This window comes from Haliotis rubra, unplaced genomic scaffold (genome assembly GCF_003918875.1).
Source record: "Haliotis rubra isolate DU_JTF1 unplaced genomic scaffold, ASM391887v1 Scf270, whole genome shotgun sequence".
Lineage (NCBI taxonomy): Eukaryota > Metazoa > Mollusca > Gastropoda > Lepetellida > Haliotidae > Haliotis > Haliotis rubra.
In genome coordinates, this window is record NW_025766781.1 from 1,224,312 (window position 1) to 1,247,562 (window position 23,251).

A 23,251-nucleotide genomic window follows, 5' to 3' on the forward strand; every position below is an offset into this window, starting at 1 on the left:
ATTTCTAAAAAAGCTCCATTTATAATATCTGATCTCGCTGTAATTACCAAGACTCTGCAATACAAAAATGACTTGGCTTCCTGAAACCTGGAAACCATCCGTATACTGGGTAATTTGGGAATCCAGTTGGTTTCCATTCACTGAAACTGAGTAACTGAGTTTCCAACTAGATTCCATTCTGGATTCTTTGATTTTCGCATTTCTGTAAATGGAAACCAACAAGAAACTAAGGTTAGAGGTTTCTTGTTGGTTTCCATTCCTGGAATTTGCAATTGAAGTTTCATTAAATGGAAACCAACATAAAACCAGAACATGTAGTTTCATGTTGGTTTCCTGTGCACTGTTTTGAACTGAGTAACTTAAAATTTGCAAGTATTTGGCTTGAAGTTGACCATCCTGGCATTTCATATGATGGAGAATTTTGAAAATCTAAATGGATGGACGATATTCTACGATGAGTAACAATTTTCACTGTAGTAATGAAAAATCTTAAACGTCAAAAAGTGAAATTTGAGGGGAAAATCGGTTTAATTATGTTTGCGTTAGAATGTGAAACAGTATATATAAGCATTTAGGAAGTTTAGTATAATGTAATTCAAGCAATTGTCAATCCGGTACATATATTACGGATTTCTCAATAACTAGAATATCAGGGAATTGTACTATGAATAGAGGTTGTGAGTAATGTTTACCATTAAAAACATTTAAAATTAGTATGCTTTGACAGTGAGTTCAAGTACTTGACAAACAATCAGTGTCATGTCATTTGTTTGTCGGGGTCTGTGTGTCGGCTTCCTTGGGCTTTGCCTCGTCTTAACGGGCGATATTATCAAAATTAAATTGCTGTAGAAGTAATGAGTCGGTACTCCGTGGGCACTCGCGGACTCGTGACATTTTATAAAAGCAATGGTTTTATGTACTGAAGTGGTCATTTTCGTCTTTTATGTCTTGAAATCACAACCAAATTGGGTCAAAGAATGTTTTCATACCTGCCAATCGAAAAGGGATTAGGTATTTGTTATTACCCACAATGACCCTACACACAATTGCCGCCATTTTGTCACTTGATCCCATGAGAAGTTGTTTGAAAGTGGGCCAAAGTGTCTCCCGTTATTAACACAACAAGGAACCCAGCACAATGAATTATTCCTTCGCTTGTCCATGTTATCTGAATCAAGAAAATGGCAATGCGAGTTACACTAGAAGCTTTGGAGGCTCGGGTACGTGAAAACTTGAAGACAGGAGCAGTCGTCGATCGCGGAGGGAGAAAGGGAACACTCCACGACCATGTCAGGTACAGTGTAAATTTCTTGAATTAAGCAATAGCTCATGTTATGGGTAACGTTTAATGTACATAAGTAGCTGGGACAATAAATATGAAATTAAAATTTTAGACTTGACGGAACTCGATAGGCAATTGCGTGTCGAAATGTTGGCAAGAGATATGGCTTCCTTTACTTAGTCAACTCAAGAACTCGATTGCGATTTGGATCAGGTCATTATCGTAATGTATGAAATATTATCTTTGCAAGAACAAAATGAACCACAAATATATCCAACAATTTCACGACTCAAGATAAATTCCAAACATATTTAGAAGTATTCGAATATTATTGCAAGAAATCCAATGATTGGAAGTTCTATTTTAAAGTTTGTTATTGAAAATTGCTTTTGATATTTGTACCACTGAAAACAATACAGTGGGGGATTTAAAGGAATTCTCTGACCAGATTTGGTGCATGGTTAGAGTGAAGTTTCAAAATTCTTTGTCTAGTTATTAAAATTACAAGACAGCCTATGACAAAAAAAATCGACAATATTTTTCAGACAACTTTTAAGACGATATTTATCATGATGCTATAATGCTGTTGAGTGGATAAATTGTCAACACAATAGTTTTGGAAACTGTTTTTTAAAAGGTTTTCAAGTCAGTATAGGATAGATTACTGATGTATGAGGTAATTTAAGTTAATCATCTGATGTAAACAATTTTACACTTAGAATGTCAAGATATTTAACTCTGAATGAAGAGATGTGGATTTTGTTAGATCCACAAAAGAACGTTGGATATATAGAACGTTTAATAGGATATGTTGGGGATACATTGATGTACATTGCCAACCTAAATTATTTGAACTTGTTAATTTTGCTTCTTTTGATATTAGCATATCTACACCTTGCAAATTGATATGTATTCTTCTACTTTCATGCCTTATTGTTATCAAGAGTACAACATCACTTAGAAAGTTCCTGATGTTTCCCTTAATTTCTACATTTCCAGCATTCCATTGGGGCAGTGTTGGAAAATCTGAAGATGACTAACTGATCTTGACCTGCAACAGGTATGTGTAATCCAAACCCTTCAGTAAATGATGTGCATAAAATTATTCAAATAATGTAAATCCTATGAATCAGAATTACTATTTTCGTAACTTCCAACTGGAAATATTTTCCACTGATACACATCTCCTTTCAGAAGCAGTTTGGCGGTTTTGGACGAACAAGAGGGTTCGTTCAGCTAGAAAACAAAGAAGTGGGAAAGCAGAGGCCTTTGTCCGCAAAGAACAACAAAAGATTCAGATGTGTAAGTCAATTCTAATCGTTCTCAATTCTTATGTTACACAGGTTAAATATTTAAGGAAAACCTTATTTGAAAACAAAACCAGATAATGTAATTTCTTGAAAATGTACACTGATATTCCAAAGAACTTTCAAAATAAACACTGTTTAATATGTGCAATGTATAATTAGAAATATGCAGCTAAAAGAGTTTTAAATAGTACATAGTAAAGCGCCAATGTACATTATGTTTTGGTCTGGACATAGTTCACCTTGCACACATCACTTAACAATTTATTAACAACACCCACTAAATAGTAGCTGCAAACACATTGTCAATAGCAGTATGAGATATTAGTTATGGAGGTCCGCCTCTGACCCATTCTATTTTTTGTCTGCCAGAATGACCCCACGTTACTTTTTAAACCCAACAATTTCGTTTCACATTATTTTCAAAATAGTGGATAATTCGTAGTTCTATACATATAATATCAAAGCATAAATGTATGTAACATTCAGAAAATAAGTTATAGCTTTCACATGAGAATTTCTCGGAAAAATAGGCATGATAGTATGAATTTAGTGTGCATTCCTAAGAGATGTTATTAATTCAATGTCAATGTTTTCTATAAGTCACAACTGTTATTTAGTGAAAGAAAATCTTTTTGTCAATCATCAAATGTCCAATCCAAGCTTAGGAAATATGTCCTTCTCTCGCTTGTCTCTCTACTCTTAAAAATTTCACTAAGTTCTTCTGTGATTGAAACTTTTATCACTTTTCAGGTCAAATGATCAGTTTTGATTTATTGAACTTCGTGCTTATTGGACAGTGGTTACAGTTTATTTTTCCTCAAGCTTAAGGAACATTGGACAGTTTTCCTATCTCCAGCTAGCGATATTGTCGACGAATGCTTGTTTGTACTGATTGTTTATTGTTTTCTAACTTTCAGAAGCTGGAAAGCAGGAAAAAGGTCCTGACAACGATTGACTGGCCGGAGAAGAAGAAGCAGAAAGTTCTTCCTCTCTTGGGGAAAGAGTTAACATTTCTCAAATTGGAAAACGAAATAATATGGATTCATCTACATTGATGAGTTAAGGAAAACATTCCATACTCACTGCTATTTATTCCCTTATTGCTTTTAATTATTTATGTATTTTGAAAATTCAGTTTTTATTAATGTGAACATTCCAAATATCATTTGTTTATCAGCAAATTGTTAAATGTAAATAAACCTATCATGACTGTGTGTTTTATTCTGTTATTTGTCATCCTGACGGTTTTACCATGGTGCAATTTTATAAAATACCTCATTTGGTATGTGTGTTGCATGAAACACAACCTCATTTCTGGAGGAGTGGGTAAGGGGCCGGCACAACAGATTCAGTTTCATGGCAACCAGGTTATAAGCTGGGAACTAGGTTGGAAACAACAATAAACTAAGCACCAGCAGGAGCCTCCATAGACGAGTGGGTAAAGTCCCGACATGGATACCATCCAGATACTGGTGCAAAATGTAGTTTCAGTTTAATGGAAACTAGGTTATAACTTGGAAACTTGGTTGAAAGCTACAACAAACTAAAACATGTAAACCAGGTTGAAACATACAACAAAACTAAAAACATGTAAACCAGGTTGAAACCTACAACAAACTAAAACATGGAAACCAGGTTGAAACCTACAGCAAACTAAATCATGGAAACCAGGTTGAAACCTACAATAAACTAAAACATGGAAACCAGGTTGAAACCTACAATAAACGAAAATACGGAAACCAGGTTGAAACCTACCATAAACGAAAACACGGAAACCAGCTGGATCCGGCTTGGAGGAGTGGGTAATGAATCGCACAGGAAACCAGCCGGAAATGGTGCAAAATTCGGTTTCAGTTTTCATGGAAACCACAATGAAACTATAGGAAACTACATGGAAACTAACTGGAAATGGTGGTTTCCATGTCCTTTCTTCTCAGTTTCAATGTTTCGGAAACCAACTTATTTTTGTAGTGCTGGTGAGTTAATATTTCATATATGTGACCCATAACTTTAGATTTGTGACTCAATTGCATTGTATTAGAAATCTGTATTGTGATTCGTTGTATCTTGCTCATTGTTTGCTCAATATATTATTGAATATTTTAGACTTGTCTGTGCTATATTTTGTTGGTTCAAAGGGGATTCTTAAACCTTTTGTCACGGCAATTATTTAACCGTAACAAAATTGGGGGCTCGTCCGGGATAGAATTCATTTGACATTTGAGACCTTTTGTGAAATATATTTCAAATTTCTGTAGTTTTGCAACAAGTTTATTGTGAAACCAGCAAAATGGTGTTTGAACTTGAGAGGTTTCTTGAATCCCCTACCCCTGAGACAGTCAGTGGATTGCGCAAATCAGATTTATTGCAAATTTCTTGACATTTCAAACTTGAGGCCAAACCTGCTATAAGGAAATTTCAGATTTTGAAAATTGTGCTGAATCACTTTATTGATGAGGAAGTTTTTGGGCATGAGGTTTTGGAAATGGTGAAAGAAGAAAATTCAAAAAATTTTGAGATGAAAAAGCTGGAAATCCAGTCACAAATTCAAAAAGAAGAAAATAGAAAAGAGGAAGAGCTAAATAGGATGGAAATAGTGAGAGAAATAGAAATAGAAAGAGAGAGAGAAAGAAGACAAGTAGAATTGAGAAAATTGGAAATTGACAGAGAAATTGAACTGAAAAGGCTAGAAAAATCTTCTCCTCTGTCAAACTCTTCCTCTTTTGCCATTGCAAAGCATGCCAGACTGGTACCTCCTTTTAATGAGAGAGAAGTAGACAAATATTTTCTACATTTTGAAAAAGTTGCTGAAAACCTCAAGTGGCCTAGGGAGTCATGGACTATGCTACTGCAAACTGTTTTGAAGGGTAAAGCTCAGGATGCTTACTCGGCCTTGTTGGTACAGAAAAGCTCAGACTACGATCTTGTCAAAAAGACACTTTTAAAAGCTTATGAGTTAATGCCTGAGGCTTATCGTCAGAAATTTAGAAATGCTCATTAAAGGGGCAATGATACATTTGTAGAGTTTGCTAGAGAAAAGGAAACTTTGTTTGATAGGTGGTGTGGGTCTAAGGAAGTCAGATTTTGAGGGTTTGAGACAGTTAGTTTTGATGGAAGATTTCAAGCAGAGTGTTCATTCTGATCTCAAGACTTATTTGGATGAACATAAGGTTGATGACTTACATGAGGTAGCGATGTTGGCAGATGATTATTGTTTGACTCACAAGAGTTCTTTTAGGTCTCCGGGTTATACCAAAAATTCCGACCAAAAGGGCTTTTCCCCGGGTAAGACTTTAGGACATGCAGGTTACAGTGGTGTTAGAACAGGTTCAAACTCTTCTGACCAGCAGTCCCATTCTTTTCACTCTAAGCCTAAGACTATCAGTAGTTCTGATCCTGTTTGTGCATATTGTAAAAAGCCAGGTCATTTGATTTCTGCATGTTACAAACTCGAGTTTAAAAATCAGGCTGTAGGTTCCCAAATGCTTTTGTGTCAGTTGCACCTAAGCCTTTCATTCCAGGTGGTTCTGAGAAGAGTTTCTTTTGTGAGAGTAAGTCCCCAGATTCTGTAGTTCGGAAGGAGTTTTTGCCCTTTGTTTCTAAGGGTTCTGTGTCGCTTATAGGAGGTAATTCTACCCCACGGCCCGTTATTATCTTGAGGGATACTGGAGCTCTTCAATCTCTGATTTTGAAGGATATTTTGCCTTTTTCTGATGAATCTTCAGAGAACTCAGATGTTTTGCTTCAGGGTATAGGTGGCAATTCTTCTGCTCCTCTCCATTTTGTGAATTTCACTTCAGATCTGATTTCCGGTGAGGTGAAAGTTGGTGTTCTTGACCCTCTCCCAGTTCCGGGTGTCGATTTGTTGATCGGTAATGATCTTATGGGGGCCAAAGTTGGTGCTGATCCCATGGTCACTGTTTCTCCGGAGAGTTCAGTTAGTACAGAAAAGTTGGAGGATGAATTTCCGGGTATTTTTTAACTTCTTGTGCAGTGACTCGTTCAATGTCGAAAGGCATTTCTTCCAAGACTTCTTTGCCGAATGATACCCTTTGTTGGGAAACCAAATCATAAAATTCCTACCGCTCCTTTAAAACCTGTACCGGCCTTTGAGGAACCTTTCCGTAGAGTTATTATTGATTGTGTTGGTCCACTACCTAAGGCAAAGTCTGGTAATCAGTATCTTCTCACTATTATGTGTGCCTCTACCAGATTTCCCTGAAGCAATTCCGCTTCGAAGGTTTGTTGCTCCTGTGATTATCAAGGCTTTGATCAAGTTTTTCACCTTGGTTGGTTTGCCAGATGTTGTTCAGTCTGATCAGGGCTCAAATTTTATGTCTAAGGTGTTTCAACAAGCTATGTACCAGTTGGGTATTAAGCAAGTTAAGTCTAGTGCTTACCATCCAGAGTCACAGGGAACTTTAGAGAGGTTTCATCAAACTTTGAAGAATATGATCAAGACTTATCGTTTTGAGACAGAGAAAGATTGGGATGAGGGTGTGCATTTGTTGTTGTTTGCTGTCAGGGAGTCAGTTCAGGAAAGTTTAGGGTTTAGGCCCTTTGAGCTTGTATTTGGCCACAGTGTGCGCGGGCCACTAAGACATTTAAAAAGAACAATGGCTCAATCACAATCCTGAGATCAATCTTTTAGACTATGTGTCTACATTTCGGGACAGACTCTCAAAAGCAAGTGAGTTGGCCAGACAAAACTTGAAAGTTTCACAAGCAAAAATGAAACAAAACTATGGCAGAAAGTCAAAAGAGAGAAATTTCATTCATGGTGAGAAAGTGTTAATCTTACTTCCCATTCCTGGTCAACCACTGAGAGCTAGATATCAAGGTCCATATGTTGTTGACAAAAAGGTTAGCGACACAGACTATGTCGTTCTGACGCCTGGACATCGTAAACAAAAAATGGTTGTGTCATGTAAACATGATTAAGAAATATCATGACAGGTTAGAAAACAAACAGGTCAATTGTATTGCCACACACCAAAGTTAAGAAATTTGCTTGACAACGGTACAAGAATCTGTATCGAAACGTCGCACTCACGAATAAAAAGAAGTTGTTATCCATAAAGTTTGTTCTATATTAAGAAATTCTGATGTGTTAGCTCACCTTTGTGAGAAACTATCACATTTATTCCCTGAGCAGAAAGTTCAAATGTCAGATTTGATTCATGAGTTCTCTCATTTATTTCCTGATGTGCCTGGTCGAACTGATGTTGTTAGCCATGATATAGATGTAGGTGATGCTGTGCCTGTAAGACAACACCCATATCGCATGAACCCTGTGAAACGTCAAATTCTGCGGAAAGAAGTGAAATACATGCTGGACAATGACCCAGTGACAGTCCGTGGAGTTCACCATGTGTTCTTGTGCCGAAGAGTGGTGGATGTGGTTGGCGCAGCTGTGCTGACATGAAAGCTGTCAATGCGCTCTCACGAACTGATTCGTATCCAATACCGAGATTGGACGATTGCATTGATCGCATTGGTCAAGCTAGCTATATAAGTAAGTTTGACTTATTGAAGGGCTTCTGGCAGATTCCACTCACAGACCGGGCAAAGAAAATATCGGCATTCGGTACACTAGATGGACTGTATCAATACAAAGTGATGCCATTTGGTCTGAAGAACGCACCAGCGACGTTCCAGAGACTCGTCAACAATGTCACATCTGGTCTTGATAGTGTTGAAGCTTACATGTGTGATGTCATCAATTATGACATAGAGTGGGAAGACCATCTGAAAAGAACTCGTGCTTTCTTTGAAAGACTGTCTGAAGCAAAATTGACTCTGAATCTATATATAATCTTGCAAAGTGTGAATTTGGAAAGGCACAAGTTGAATTTTTAGGGCATGTTGTAGGGCACGGCCAGGTACAGCCAGTTCATGCTAAGGTTGAAGCTATTGTACATTTTCCAGTACCTCAGTCTAAGAGAGAACTCATGAGATTCTTGGGTATGGCAGGCTATTATAGAAAGTTTTGTCAAAAATTTTCAGATGTTGTATCACCACTTACCAACCTTTTTGGGAAAAAGGTAAAATTCCAGTGGGATAGAGGTTGTCAGACTGCATTTGAGAAAATCAAAGCCATACTCATGAATTCTGCAGTGTTGCAGGCTCCCAATTTTGAGAAACCATTTAAGTTACAAATTGATGCAAGTGATGTAGGTGCAGGTGCTGTCCTGATTCAAGAGGATGATTCAGGAATTGATCACCCAGTGTGTTATTTTTCCAAGACGTTTGACAAGCATCAAAGAAATTATTCTACCATTGAGAAAGAGACATTAGGTCTTTTGCTAGTTTTGCAGCATTTTGAAGTGTACCTTGGTACTACTACTTTGCCAATTGAGGTGTTTACTGATCACAATCCCTTGACTTTTCTTCATAAAATGAAGAACAAGAATCAAAGACTTATGAGGTGGAGTTTGACTTTGCAAGGGTTCAATCTTGTGATTAGACACATTAAAGGCAAAGACAATGTTTGAGCTGATGCACTTTCAAGGTTGTAAATGAATAATGACTTGATGATGATGTATGTTTGTATCTGCATTATCTCATAGTAATTCTGCAAGATGTTTCTCATGTTGTTCATATTATTACATGTCATCTTATTATGTTAGTATTTTGCTATGATTGTAACCGAAAGTTTCTGTGAAACTTTCTTTTCCTTAAAGGGGAGAGTGTTGTAATTTGTAATAACATTGGTTAGGTGATAATAATTATGAGTCACAATGTCTAAAGTTTTGAGTGTTGGTTGTGGGTCACATTTTGAGTCATATATGTTCAGTGACAACAGTATTTTAGCGGCACGCCTTAATGATAGCACTCCAGAATTACCACCTTTGACCGGATGTTTATGTGTTGACATCGTCATGTCGTATGTTCAACACGTTTCGCGAAAGATCGAAGTGGTTAATGATACAGCCATGCTTTGCTGGAAAGTTCGAGATGCTGTGTCAGTATATATAAAGGCTGGCTGTTGTGTTGTGCGACACGCAAGGACTGACACACGGACTAACACACGGAATTACACGGGACTTTCGATATCACTGGAGTTGCCCATCGTTGTTTGCCTCGGCTTCGTCCTTCGTCACATCGCCATCATCTGACCCTGACACTTTGTGCCTGACTGCTCAATTTATAATATCTGATCTTTCTGTGATTACCAAGACTCTGGTGAGTTAATATTTCATATATGTGACCCATAACTTTAGATTTGTGACTCAATTGCATTGTATTAGAAATCTGTATTGTGATTCATTGTATCTTGCTCATTGTTTGCTCAATATATTATTGAATATTTTAGACTTGTCTGTGCTATATTTTGTTGGTTCAAAGGGGATTCTTAAACCTTTTGTCACGGCAATTATTTAACCGTAACAATATCTATACATGTTAATCTCTACTGCCACAATTGAAAGAAAGTAAACATATGTAAATTAGATTGTTCAAAGTTTTTTAATGTTTTTGTGGAAGATCTAAAAGATATATATTGTAGTCTTCGATCAACAATGTGGAACAGCTCAAAAATAACAATCGTGCTTTTAGGATTTACCGAATACCGTCGAGAGTGAATATATGATAATCCTCTGGAGACTATGAAGGACACACAACATTCATTCATAAGGGGCAGATAATCAGTAATTTCCAAATGTGAAAAAAACACCAATTCTATATACATAAACAATAGGCCATGCATATGTCTGTGGAGCTGGCATTTGACCTTCCAGTGTGACTTTCTGAAGTAAATTCCTTCACGAAGCAAGTAACCAAGACACAGTGGGAGATGTGTTTCCCTGTACTGGCTCTAAGACACCAAAACTAAGCCGCCTCAAGAAAATTTACTCTCGTAGCCACGTTTTCCCAGACTATTTCAAAGAAACACGTGAGGCGATGCAAAGTTGATGGGTATTTATCTCGGGATAACACTCTGAACTAAGCAGAGAAAATCATATTCAGTATGAAGTGAAATCGGATTGGGGTCAGTGTGTTTCAGGGTCGTGTGTTTTGATCAATATAGCCATAAATCGACAAGGAATAGGTCTTTGGTGCCATGTTCAGTGTTTGAAGGTTACTTTTAGAAGATTTCATTTAGGTTCTTATACATAATGTCAGTAGCACTGAATAACGAATTTGGTATTTCCGGTCGTGAACAAGGGGATAGACTGTTGATCGTTGTGTTGGTGTAACATAACAAATAAGCGAATATTATCTCGTGACAACCTTTATGCTTATTTATACTTCACATAACCGTTTATAAACATTCATTTCAACGATTTTCGCAGTTAAATGTAAAGGACACCAACTCAGAAGGTATTCTTTAGTTTACACCACGAATGAATAAACATGCAGCGTTTAAAAAACCCAAGCAAACAGAAAAACATGTACTCGAGTGTCCGTTACCATAACGACATATTGAACACGCACTAATTCCTTCATCGTTTCATATACCCGTGAAGATCCGAGTTAGAATTGATCTTCAGTAACCCGTGCTTGGAACCGTCAACGTCCCTACAGGAAACCATCAGTTTACAATCTACTATGAGTGCTTTGCATCCTCTGAAGTCTCTTCAGAGAGCCTATAAAGCTCTTTAACATGACCTTGCTATAATAAACATCCAGGGAACCATCTTCGGCAGTGTAAATTAATTGAAAGTCTGTCTGGATAAATTACATCATTAGTAATTCAGACTTCAATATATGGAATGTACACCTATTAGCCTAGCAAGGATGAAAGGTTTAGTGCCTCGTTGGATAATGTACTCGAAAGTCAGTTTGCGTTGTGGAAGAAACAGGGTGCCCTCAATAAATACTGTGGCGTAACATTTCATTTAGATTGTCACACTGACATAAATAATCGCCATTGATTTTCTGATATGTCACGTTCATATCGGACACAATTACGTTTCAGCTTTGAGCATGTGATCATTCTCTCTGCAGGATGGTATTTGGTATCTGGTGAACCATGCCGCGCATGTGTGTGTGTGTGCGTGCGTGCGTGTGTGTGTGTGCGCGCGTGCCTGCTGCGTGCGCGTGCGCGCGCGCGTGCGCGTGCGTGTGTGCGTGTGTGTGTGTGAATACCATTAATTATTTAAAAGAAGCCTTGTTACTTTTGTGGCCCGTGTTTGTATCTGATTATATAAATTTTAATCTCTACTGCCACAAGCGAAAGAAAAAATAAACATATGTATGACATTGTATTAAATGGTTTCAAGTTATGAAATACATTCGCTCAACATTATAGATCCTATATATTTATAGGAATATTACTTTTGAGGAAAATGATGTAGACCAAATCTTCACTCAACAACTTTGGTTGAACCATTTCTTTAAATCATCATATATTATAAAATACTGGTTTAATCGCGGTATACATAGTATAAAAGATATATGTGATGAAAATGGTTTTCTAAGTTTTGAAAATTTAAAACAGAGATACAAAATACAGGGAACTTTCTTAGACTATCAACACTTGTTAAACAACATTCCAAATAACTGGAGATATCAGATAAGAAACACAACATTTACATTGGATCAACCACATATTAATGATATATGGAAATATATTATCTGTAATGCTAAAGGCTCAAGGATATTCTATGAGGAACTAATTAAGAATAATTCTACACCCAAGTCCTTAGAATATTGGAACACTGTCTTTCAACATCAGATTAACTGGAAAGATGTATTTAGTTACTATAGGAAATGTACAAATGACCGTAAGCTCTTAGACTTTCAATACAGATTTATAAACAGAATAATGTATACAAAAAAAGAATTATTGAAAATGAAGTTAGTTGATGATGATACATGTACATTTTGTAAAACCGCCTCAGAAGATGTATCACATGTCTTCTTTGAATGTCAATTTGTTCGAAAACTTTTGGCTTAAAGTTGAAGAATTCCTTAATGATAACCTCCAAACCAAATTTGACACTATCTAAATTAATCACTATGTTGGGACTGCCCTCAAATAACCAAGTAGTAAATCACATTTTACTACTTGCAAAAAGATGAATCTATACTTTAAGCCTTAAACAGCAGAATTTCTCAAATTATTTAAAGACATATGCTATATCGAAAGGTCTATTGCAATGAAAAATAATTAATTTAGTTGTTTTACTAGGAAATGGCAACACTTAGATACAGTACTCTGGCATTTTAATTTAGCACACATGCAGTTTGACCTAGCCAAACTATTGTGTCCACTACAGTAATAAAATGTTCAAACTAACGCTATATCTACATATGTACACCTCATACAATTTTGTACTAACTTGATGATGTAAAGGCCAAAACATGTCACTCTTCTGTCTGTACATGCAACTTGAAATGGAATAAAAAAAAGATGAAAAAACCCAAACATTATAGATCTGGTTCGAGAATAACAATCATGCTTCTAGGATTTACCGAATACCGTTTAGAGTGAATACATGATACACCTCGCAAGGATACACATAAGGGGCAGGTAATCAGTAATTTCCAAATTAGAAGAATTATGAAATAGTTTGACATCTATTGCCATAAAACGTGAAATCAGTTTTGCAAACCGGCGTCAATCCGTTGCAAGAAAGAAGAACCAACATCTCCATTTTCCTCTGGGGATAATGCTTGATGGTCCTCCGGATTGTTAAGCGCATCTTGAATTTCTGTGATTACAGAACTCTTTTTCAAATATGATTCCAAAATATGTCTGGATTCTGCATTGTATTTTTTGTAGATGTCTGGCTCTGGTTTTGAAAGGCAGCATATGGTTGTCCGTTCTTGAATACAATTCATTGCGAATTGTTCGTACGATTCCCTGGTGAGTGTGTCGTCGGCTGTTTCAAGAAACAGGTGGATCTTCAGCTCAAGTTCCTGCCATTTCGCGCCTGTCTTGTTGAAGAGCTCTTGCTTTTTCTCAAACTTCTCTACCAGAAAGGTGTTGCCAGCTATGAAAGTGCTAAACGTGACAGTGATTGCTCCTATGATTATCTTAGAACATTCTTGGAGCCACCCTTTACCTACGGGGATGTACATGGATAGGATCGCTGTAGCCACGCCCATTAGCACACTTACTACTATGAGCATCCAAAACGCAAGTTGGTTGTACCTGTCTGACTGTTTGTACATCATATAAGACCCTATCATGCTGCGAATCCGTAACTCGGATAACAGCTTGACAAAAGCTTCAAAGACCTTCTTTGAAGGCTGAGGCTGGGGCTGAAACTGAAGCTGCTGTGTCTCATAAACCTCCTGAGTTTGACTTCTTAATGTTGGCATGTCCATGGTGATAGTGCATCCGCTGAAGAAATACATATGATAAATATTATTCCACCATGTCACCTTCATCGTCACTTAGAAATCGTATCTTCTAAAATGTATATGTCTAAATTATAATATTTTGTATCCATATTCATCATTTGTTTTCAAACGGACCAAGGTCCAGTGTGCAATTGTCGCAATTTTGTATTGTGGGCCTTGTATATACCAAGTACATGCTCTATTATCTCACTTCAATATAAATATACACAATACAATGTCGTGGGTTTTGACACTAGCCTTCCTTTAAAGCCCCCTGTTACAGTAAGTTAGTTCAGTGAATTATCATGTAATAAAAGACTTTCTTGAATGTAAAAATAAACTATTTGGTGGGAGCCAGAAGTGACCACACACACACACACACATAAACTAAGAAACATCAGGGCTGATCTGTGAGACGAACCGCCTGTCATAGTGACCACTTGCACTCCTGAGGGACACAGCTATGCTCTGCTATTTAGACGTCTTATGGTGTGGTAACCTTTTTCTATGAACAGTAGGAGGACAAGCAGTAGTATATACAATGATAGTTCGAGATCAATTTCAAGAAAGGTCGCTGTAAAGCTTTATTTCATAAATAAAGCTTTTGTTCAGGCCCTTAGATCTCGCCGCCATTGTATATACTACTTTTGAATCCTCAGTTAACTTCCCGGTCACTATGACCGCGAACCAGCACTTTTTCTGATCATGTGATGGCTCTATGTCATTACAGGATACCATTAAGATTACTCGACAAGGTAAGTGTTGAATATTTTGCTTGGGTGGCAACATTGTGCTGTACGGTATGACCAATAATTCCTCTCTGACGAAACCTCTCCCTGGCCCATCTTTCAAGTAGTACAAGTTTGGCTCATCAGCCTTGATGTCCACTTTATCTATGTTGTAAGTTTTCACTGACCATATCGAATCGGTGGCTCGTTTCCGAGTGTCCCCTTCATGTTCCCCCCGGTTGGTAGAGGTACCTCACGAGGGCCCTATCGGGTATCTGTTTCTCCTTCCCACGCGATGGTGCAGCCGGTTCGGCTATCACTGATTTCAGTTTGATAGCGTCGGCTGGTTTCTTACCGGTGAGACGGGTGGTTTCGTGGTTGATAGCTGACACCACCTGATGTAGCCGCGCTACCCATTCCGTCGATCGTTTTTCTGGGTTGGTCATCTCTCTCGCGTACTGGTGCCCAAATAAGCACTCGGCACTCGTCCGATTGAATCTCTCGACTATGGCTTGGCTGCGATGGGCTCCAGCCGCGCCACGCCTGACCTTGGTATCGTGTTTGGCTAGCAGTTGTGACACAGCACCAATGAACTCCCGCCCAGGGTCGACTTGCAGCTCTGTGGGCCCTGTCAGCGGACTGCGTTTGTATTAGCGTTTCAATCCGCGGGCTACATGGGCCGCATCCTTGTAGCGGCTGGCAACGTCAACGACGGTTAGGGCATACTTGTACCTCCTGTCGTGGGGTAGGAAGAGGAGGTCGGCCTGGTGGGTGCTATTGGGTCCAGTGTAACAGGCCAGAGTATACCCCTGTCCCAGACTATACCCGGGGTTAAACTGGACTAGCCCAGACTATACCCCAGGTATAATCTGGGCTAACCTAGTTTATACCCCAGGGTATATTCTGAACTAGGCCATAGTATACCCCCCTAGCCCAGATTATACCCCTACAGAAAACAAGTGATTAAGGATACTACTATAATTTTATTGTACTTCTCACACAATTAAACACTGGTTACAACATTGAAATGGTCCGATACATTTTCCAGATACAAAGCATAATCAGTGTGAGTTTTCAAGCTGAAGCTGGCAGGGTACATCAGCCATTGCATTGACTGACCAACTGCACTGTAAATATAAATGTCACATTTTAACAGACTGGCTGTTGACATAACGTCTGCATCTGTTGCCCACACTAAATCTCGTAAAATTTCCGAATTAGTGATGTACTCATTGACATTTTGGTTCAGGAAATGTTTTAGTTCATCATTAATGTCATTGTTCATATGCTGAACCACTCGATCTCGGATAGTGCTGTGACTGTCTTCGGATCCTGTCAGGCTGTAACTGATGCAGCGGAAGTAGCAGTTGCCGTCGCCTTTGGTTCTGTATGTCCGTCAGGGTGCTGTCAAGTCTGTTGATCTTCCGTAATAAATGTCCTTTGAAGAGTTCAGGCCTAATGCAGCAGCCAGATTCCTTCGAGCATTTTTGGGGATAGGGTTGAACAAACGGGTTGACTTGATTTGTTTGGTAGTAAGGTCTGTATGGTTGCCTGACTCCAGTTCATCTCTGAGTCTTTTTCGTTGCTTCGAATCACTGGGGCTTTCGGCATTGTTGTTAGTGGGTGGGTCATTGGAGTAGATTTTGAGGTTACTGGCGTGGTATGTGTTGCTCAGGATCTTGTTGGTTTTCACGTTCTGTAGCTTCACACGACCGTTGGTCAATGTCTGGACGACGGAGTATGGTCCAGTCCACCATGGCTCCATCTTCGCTCCCATCCTCTGGACTCGTCGGTTATTCTTGATGTACACTGTTGATCCAACAGCTATCTCCTTGTTGCTGGTGTGTCGTCGATCGTAGTTTTCTTTCTGGCGATCCTGTGCATTGGAGATATTGTTGGAAACAGTGGAACAGATGCCTTTGTGTAGATCAATGATGGTTTCCAGCACTTCTGGGCATTCAGTGTTAGGTGAAGATGCTGTAGCTGTGCTGTCATTCCCCTCGGTTGGTTTCAGGTCTATCGATAGCTTGGCTGGGCGGCCGTACATCACCTCGAATGGTGTGCATTTCGTCGAAGCATGGACTGATGTGTGGTATGCGAACAAGACGCCAGGAATGTATTGGTCCCAATCATCAACTTGGTCATTGACGAGTTTACTCAGAGCCGCCTTTAAAGTCCTGTTGTCACGTTCCCGTTGGCCGTTTGACTGAGGATGGTACGCCGAGGTTATGCGATGATCCGTCTGGAAATGGTCCATGAGTGAGTCAATCACTTTGTTAACGAATTCACGTCCTTGATCACTGATCAATGTGTCCATGCAGCCCAGTCGACAGATGACATGGAAAAGAAACAGAGCAACCGACTTCGCGCTTTTATCCAGGATAGCAGCTGCCTCCGACCACTTGGAAAAATGGTCGGTTACCGCAACGATGTACTTGTTGCCGCTTGTTGTCTCTTGTAGAGGGCCGATGATGTCAATTCCAACGAGGCTCCAGATTTTGGCAGGCACAGGAATGGAGTGTAATGGTGGTGCTTCTGTGTTGACTTTCGGATTGATGACAAAGCACTTCGGACACGTCTTGACATATTCTTGCACGTCGTTCTTCATGCCTTTCCAATAATAACATGAGGATATTTTGCCGAAGGTTTTATCTCTGCCAAAGTGTCCACCTGTAGCTGGGTTGTCATGGCATGCTTTCAGGATGCTGGGTAGGCGGCTTTTGGTGAGCACTTCCCTTTCACCACGAAAGACAATTCCGTTTGCTACCCGAAATGGCTTTGCAGTTTGCCGAAAATGTGACTTCGCATTCAAACGCGTGTCAGGATCCAGGTCATAGATGTGCTGAGGATACTTCTTATCAGAGTTGGTGTAGAAGTTCAAGATCTGGGTATAGAGGTTGTCATCCATGTTGAAGGTTGAATGCGATATAGGATGCGAAATGAAATGCACTTTTAAATACCTTTACATGACACCGAGATCAGTCTCCAGAGTTCCTACTAACACCAAATACCAGCCCTACTACACCAGCCCCTACACCAGCCCCTTCTCACACCGGTTATCTCCCATTAGTTAGACAGCCAGTTGTTAGACAGTGGAGTAGGGTATTAATTAAGACAACACCCACCTCCATAATGGTACAGCTCTAATTACATTGATGAGTAGAGTGTGCCCGTAGTTAATCTGTTCATGTTGTACTACCCCGTTGCCGAAATACCTTAGTTGTGTGTGCGACGCTAAATAAAGCAAATAACTAACTACTAACCTTGATATATCAGCATGGCTGGGTTACGCAAAGTCGAAAATATCATATTGCAGAGAGGCACTCAACAAATACTTAATAAATTTTGTATTATGCAGTAATGTAAATGAAATGCACCTACAAATTCCTTTAAATGACACCAAGACCATTGCCCGAGTCACACACTCATATTGAGTGAATTGTCAACATAATTTTTTAGGGGTATAGTCTGGGCTGGAGGGGTATACTTTGGCCTGGTCCCAGAATATACCCCCGGGGTATAAACTGGGCTAGCCTATAGTTTACCCCGGGGTATAATCTGGTGGGGGGTTACTCTGGTAATGCCGAACCTTCTTCGAGGGCACGTAGCGTGGTGCTGGTAAATAGATCTGCCACAGGGCTTGTTTTTCAAGCCACGCTTTGGCCTCGTCTGGGGGTACTCACGCCATTTTAGCCAGCTTATGTACGGCGCTAGCTCCTTTCCAATACCCACGCGGGCTGTAGGAAATAGCCTCAAACTTTCTGTGGTTCCGTGACATCGTATATATACACCTATGTTCTTGGTTCAATTTTCTCATGCCCGTACGCGTACGTGTTGATCGCGTCGATGGTTATCCAACGCTTCGTGTCCATCGGCGATAGGGACGTCTTGTTTATTGTCAGTCCGTATATCCTGTGTCCGTCGCTTCTCAGCGTGTTCATTTGATGTCTGAAGGTGCGGGTCTTGAACAGGGCTTCCTTGAATCCGGCGTGTTTGATGTGTTGTTTCACCACGTACTTCTTGACCCCCTTCGCCTTTCGGATCTCACCATTGTCGGCCTTCAGGATGGAGTACATCTTGACTCTCAAGCCTATGCACTCAACTATTGGCGTGCCGGCACACTCGTCCTTCATCTTGTCGAGCACTTTTTTATTTACCGTGCTGTGCATGGCATGGCCCTTGGGGTAGTCGCTGGTGTCGTACAAATCGAGGCGTTTCTTCATGTCCTCGTACACGTCCTCGGTTCGAATCTCCATCAGCAGGGAATCCGTGTCCGTGTACAGCACTTCACACCTGTCGCCGTACTGCTTCTTGAGCTCGTTGTAGTAAAAGTCGTACATCAGGTGTTTGGATAAATCGAGGATGCTCATCCCCATGTAAACAGGCTGGTTGAATTTGATGTGGCTTTTCTTCATGTGCAGGGAAGGTTGAATGCCGGCTGGCTATCAGTTTCCTGAGCTTGTCTTCCTCTTTCGACTGAACCAGCTTCACGGTCACGCATTTCCTCAGGTTCTCCATAGTCTTACCGAACACTGAGTTGTTCATGAGCTTGTAGAGGTTTTTCTCAAAGTCACTGGTGGCCAGCTTTCGGAGGTCCGTGTTCATTCTGATGTAGGGCTCCATCCAGGGGCTCTGGTCGAACACGAGCACCCTGTGTATTTTGGTCAGCCTCATACCCAACGACAGGTACAGCTGTAGGTTGCGATAGTGAACGATGTACTTGGTCTTATTCATTAAGTTTTTCAACGTCTGCCACCCGCCCACCCAGCAAGTTATGTTGGTACTCGGACATCCAGAATGGGTTAACCCTCAAACGTTCAGGAGCCAGGGGGTAGCTGTTGTGTGATGTGTGCAATGCCTTGGGGTATTCATGGCCCAGCCGTACAGGTTGTTGGCATCGAGGTAGAGGATGGGAGTGGTTGGCTTGCTCGAGTCGTAGCCCTTCACGTATTGATTATTGGCTTTTGCGTAGCGTTTGGCAGCCATGGAGATCCCGCCTCGCAAGCCTTTCTCAATGAACAAGTGCATGTCGTAATCGGTGAGCAATTCCAACTTAACTCCGGTTTTCTTCAGCAAGGCATCCCAAGAGAGACCTGGGCTGGTGTAGTACCATGCGGGGTCGAGTTGATACTGCTTAAAACACGTCCTCCTAAACGTCTCGAACACGTCGGCTAGCAGGAGTACGTCTGTTCTCAAGTACAGGTCGTGGTAGTCACCCAGAGTCTTGCAGCCCAGTTTATTCCATACGTTAATCGCGTGCGAGTAATCGTCTTGGGTGATTGTCGAGTCGGTCAGGTTGCTGTAAAATCGGTTGATGGGGGGTAGTCGGGTCTCGGCGAACTTGGCCCAGCCATCCATGTACTCGTAGGGGTACACACCCTTCCTCATCAGCAGGGGTCGAGTCTCGGCGTCGGTGTATCGATCAGTGATGGGGAAGGTATCGTTGGCCTTGACCAGACTGTCGAGTGACGACAGGAGGAACTGAACCGAGTCGATGAACCTCAGGCCGTTCAGGGAGAAGGAGATGTATCTCTCCATGTTGTTGGGGATGCACGTCAGGTTGCCGTCGACCCTCGCGATGGCCTGCATGTTCAAGTGAGAGTCGTACCCTCTCAAGTTGTGGAAGACCACGGGGATGTTTATTGTCTTGGGGTTGATTCTGAGCTTGAGGTTGCACGTGCTGTGAGCGGCGCCTCTATACTTACCAGTGACGTGGCAGTGATCTCTCACAGAATCGCCGTTCAGAGGGCCATCACACACATGACAGTGAGTGCTGCAGCCGTGAGCTTGCTGGTCGGCTTGAGTCATACACATGGGAGCGACTGTGTATAGTGCATTCCTGATAGTTTTCGCTTCCTCCTGCAAACACTTTAGAAACTTTTCAGCCGTGTCGGGACCCCTGTACACGATGGGAGCTTTCGTTTCCCCATCACATCGGACGACCACGTATCCAAACCCACAGGCCTCATGCTCCTGCGTTTTGTGTGTGTTGGGGGTCAATGTTTTTGATCAAGGCTTCGAAGTCGGCGTAGATGATGTAAGGCACAGGCATCTGATTCTTGTGGTTGGCGAATTTTAGGACATTGTCGCCTTCCTTGGGCATGTCGATTCGTATGGCCGTCTGCCCCACACCTTGGCAATCCTCCCGGTGGGATTCTAATAAATCAGCTCGTGTGAAGCCGTGTAGGCATCGTACGCAAAAGTGTTTTTTCCCAACGTGTTTCGACTGGTCGTGCAACAGCCTGCTGAGGTGTTTTATCCACGTGTAGTGTTACTTATCACCTCGCTGGATCATGAATATATTGATCACGCGGTGACCCTTTATTGGACTGACCCTGTGCACGACCGTTGTGTTGCCTTTGTGTCCTAAGACGTTAATAGCTATATCATTCTGTTTTTCTATTTTAGTGATCTGGGATATGGGGGTGGGTTCATCTATACCATCCCAGTTGAGCCCATCGTCTTGGGGATAGCTAGAAGGCCTGTTCGAATTAGTGTCAGCTGGAAACAAGGCTGACCTGATAGCTAACCTCATGCAATCGTCTCCTCTATTCTTGATGTTGACTATGGCCTGTTTTTTCTTATAGTAGGTGGGTAAGTCTAGGTACGACCTCTGAACAGTACGTAGTTAGCTATGTCTAGATAGACCTTATCGATTTTATCCATGACCCACCCAGAACCCATGTGCATGTAGCGTTCTAGGTATTCTCGTATCTGCTGAAAACTGATATCGATTGACTCGTCTATAGTCTCGGTATGAGTCACGACTTCTTTTTTACCCTGGAAGTAAGGCTGAACGTACTCAATGGCTCCATTCTGCTGTTTATCGAGTGACATTGAAACTTTATACTTCCCAAATCGTTTAGTTCCTCATTAACTTTATCAGCGATTAGAGGCTTGATGTCGGCGATGTCTATGTTCTTATCAACATGCATGCGCCAGCCTCTCAGATAGTTACCTACAGCGCGCTCAGTGCGCACGAACTCTAGATCAACAGCTCTATGCTGACGCAATAGTTCGACTAGCTCGGGCTTCCTCATACGGGAATAACCTACTAACCCCAGCTCTCGAGCTTCCTGTTTGAGTTGTTTCACAGTGTGGGTCTTTACTATGGGGTCGTTCAGCCGTTTGATTAGGTCGGCTTTCCTCATACGAGAATAACCCGTCAGCCCCAGCTCTTTCGCTCGGAGTTTTAGTTGTTTTACCGTGGGAGGGGGTTGTATGTCGAGTAATCTCAACAACTCTGGTTTCCTCATTCGGGAGTAACCCACTACGCCTCGTTCTCTCGCAATCTGTCTGAGCTCTCGAGTAGTAGACATTGTGTACACACCTAAGTATATCAATCTCTAATTGGGCCGCCGGAAGGGAGGTAACTCTTCCAACCTTGATAAAAAATAAAGGAGGCGGCCTTAATATATATCTAGATAGACCTTATCGATTACCCATCCAGAACATGCGCGTAGTAGGGTTTCTTGTATTATTTGCAACGAGTTGTCGCTAACTCTTCTATATCCCCGTGTTGATACACATCTCCTTTCCCACCATCAAAGTAATTCCAAGTGTGCCATTCTGGTACTTTCACAATGATTGAAACTGCGAAGCCCTCCAGGTCTTCCAGTGCCTTATAGAGTTCACCAACAATCATAGGTTTGAGGACACTGATATCTATACTTTTGCCCACATCCATCTGCCAGCGGCAACGACTTTCCACGAAACTATTCATTATTATGCCTAGGTGTGCATCACGTTCTTTTATGTAGTCCTTTTTATTCTCGTAGATAAGATGGTGCCTGAGTACGTTTGCTCCGTGAGCTTTGCATAGGCAGTAGTGACCTTTCACTCCAATACCACACACAGAACACGTGTAGTTCGGGAAGCCGTTTTTGATACTTTGATACTTTACTTCTTGATCCATCTTGTATACCATTACTATTATTTTTTCCCTCCTTAAATTGGCAATGCTTTGCTGTGATGATCGCCCCAGTCACCGGGGCTAAAAACATACCGTATTTGTGGTACAGCAAGCAGCTGACAGAGCTTAAGGCGTGTTCAATAAACGGGTCTTTCTTGAGGTCCTCCCACAGGTAAAGTCGACATTCCGGGAGAATGGGAAGGAAGTACGATGCTATACCAGTGTAGATCGTGGTCATAGCCGATCCTATAGTCTTTGTCATCTCGGCCCCGAGTCTACCCTCGTATCTCGCGTACAGCTTATCGATTTCTTCGGCTGACATTTTGTGAATTTTATCCGGAGTGTAGTCCCCAAATATTGTTTGGCTTTACCACCAACAGCCAGTGCTACCAGTCTCTCTCGCATGTTGTCACTCTAATCATCATGCGGCACCAACAGTTGTTCGAGCAGTTCATCACACTCCATCTTATAATGTAACAAGGAAGTTTTAGTTTTAATAATATAATACCCGATGTAGGCGAAACATAGCGAGATGAAGGTTAAGTTGCACACGACGAGCACTTCAAAAACAACCATCGGGAAGATGCGTCTTCCCTATAGAACTGTAACAATTAATTGCTAAGTGCTAAATGCTAAGTTTTACTTAGCATTTGCTAAGCATTTGCTAAGCATTGCTAAGCTAAAACACCCTATAGGCCACGGGTTGGTCGGTCTTGCGCACAAGCTT

At 41.0% G+C, this 23,251-nt stretch overlaps 1 protein-coding gene across 1 annotated transcript in view; it reads right to left on the bottom strand.

Annotated features, from left to right (window-relative positions):
- Positions 1 to 12,641: 12,641 nt before the first annotated feature.
- Positions 12,642 to 23,251, bottom strand: part of LOC124280651 — a 29,160-nt gene continuing 18,550 nt past the window's right edge. Inside the window, exon 2 of the mRNA XM_046716634.1 lies at positions 12,642 to 13,885. Coding sequence (XP_046572590.1) covers positions 13,138 to 13,885 — 748 coding nt within the window. The 3' untranslated portion in view covers positions 12,642 to 13,137. The remainder of the gene's footprint in view (positions 13,886 to 23,251) is intronic.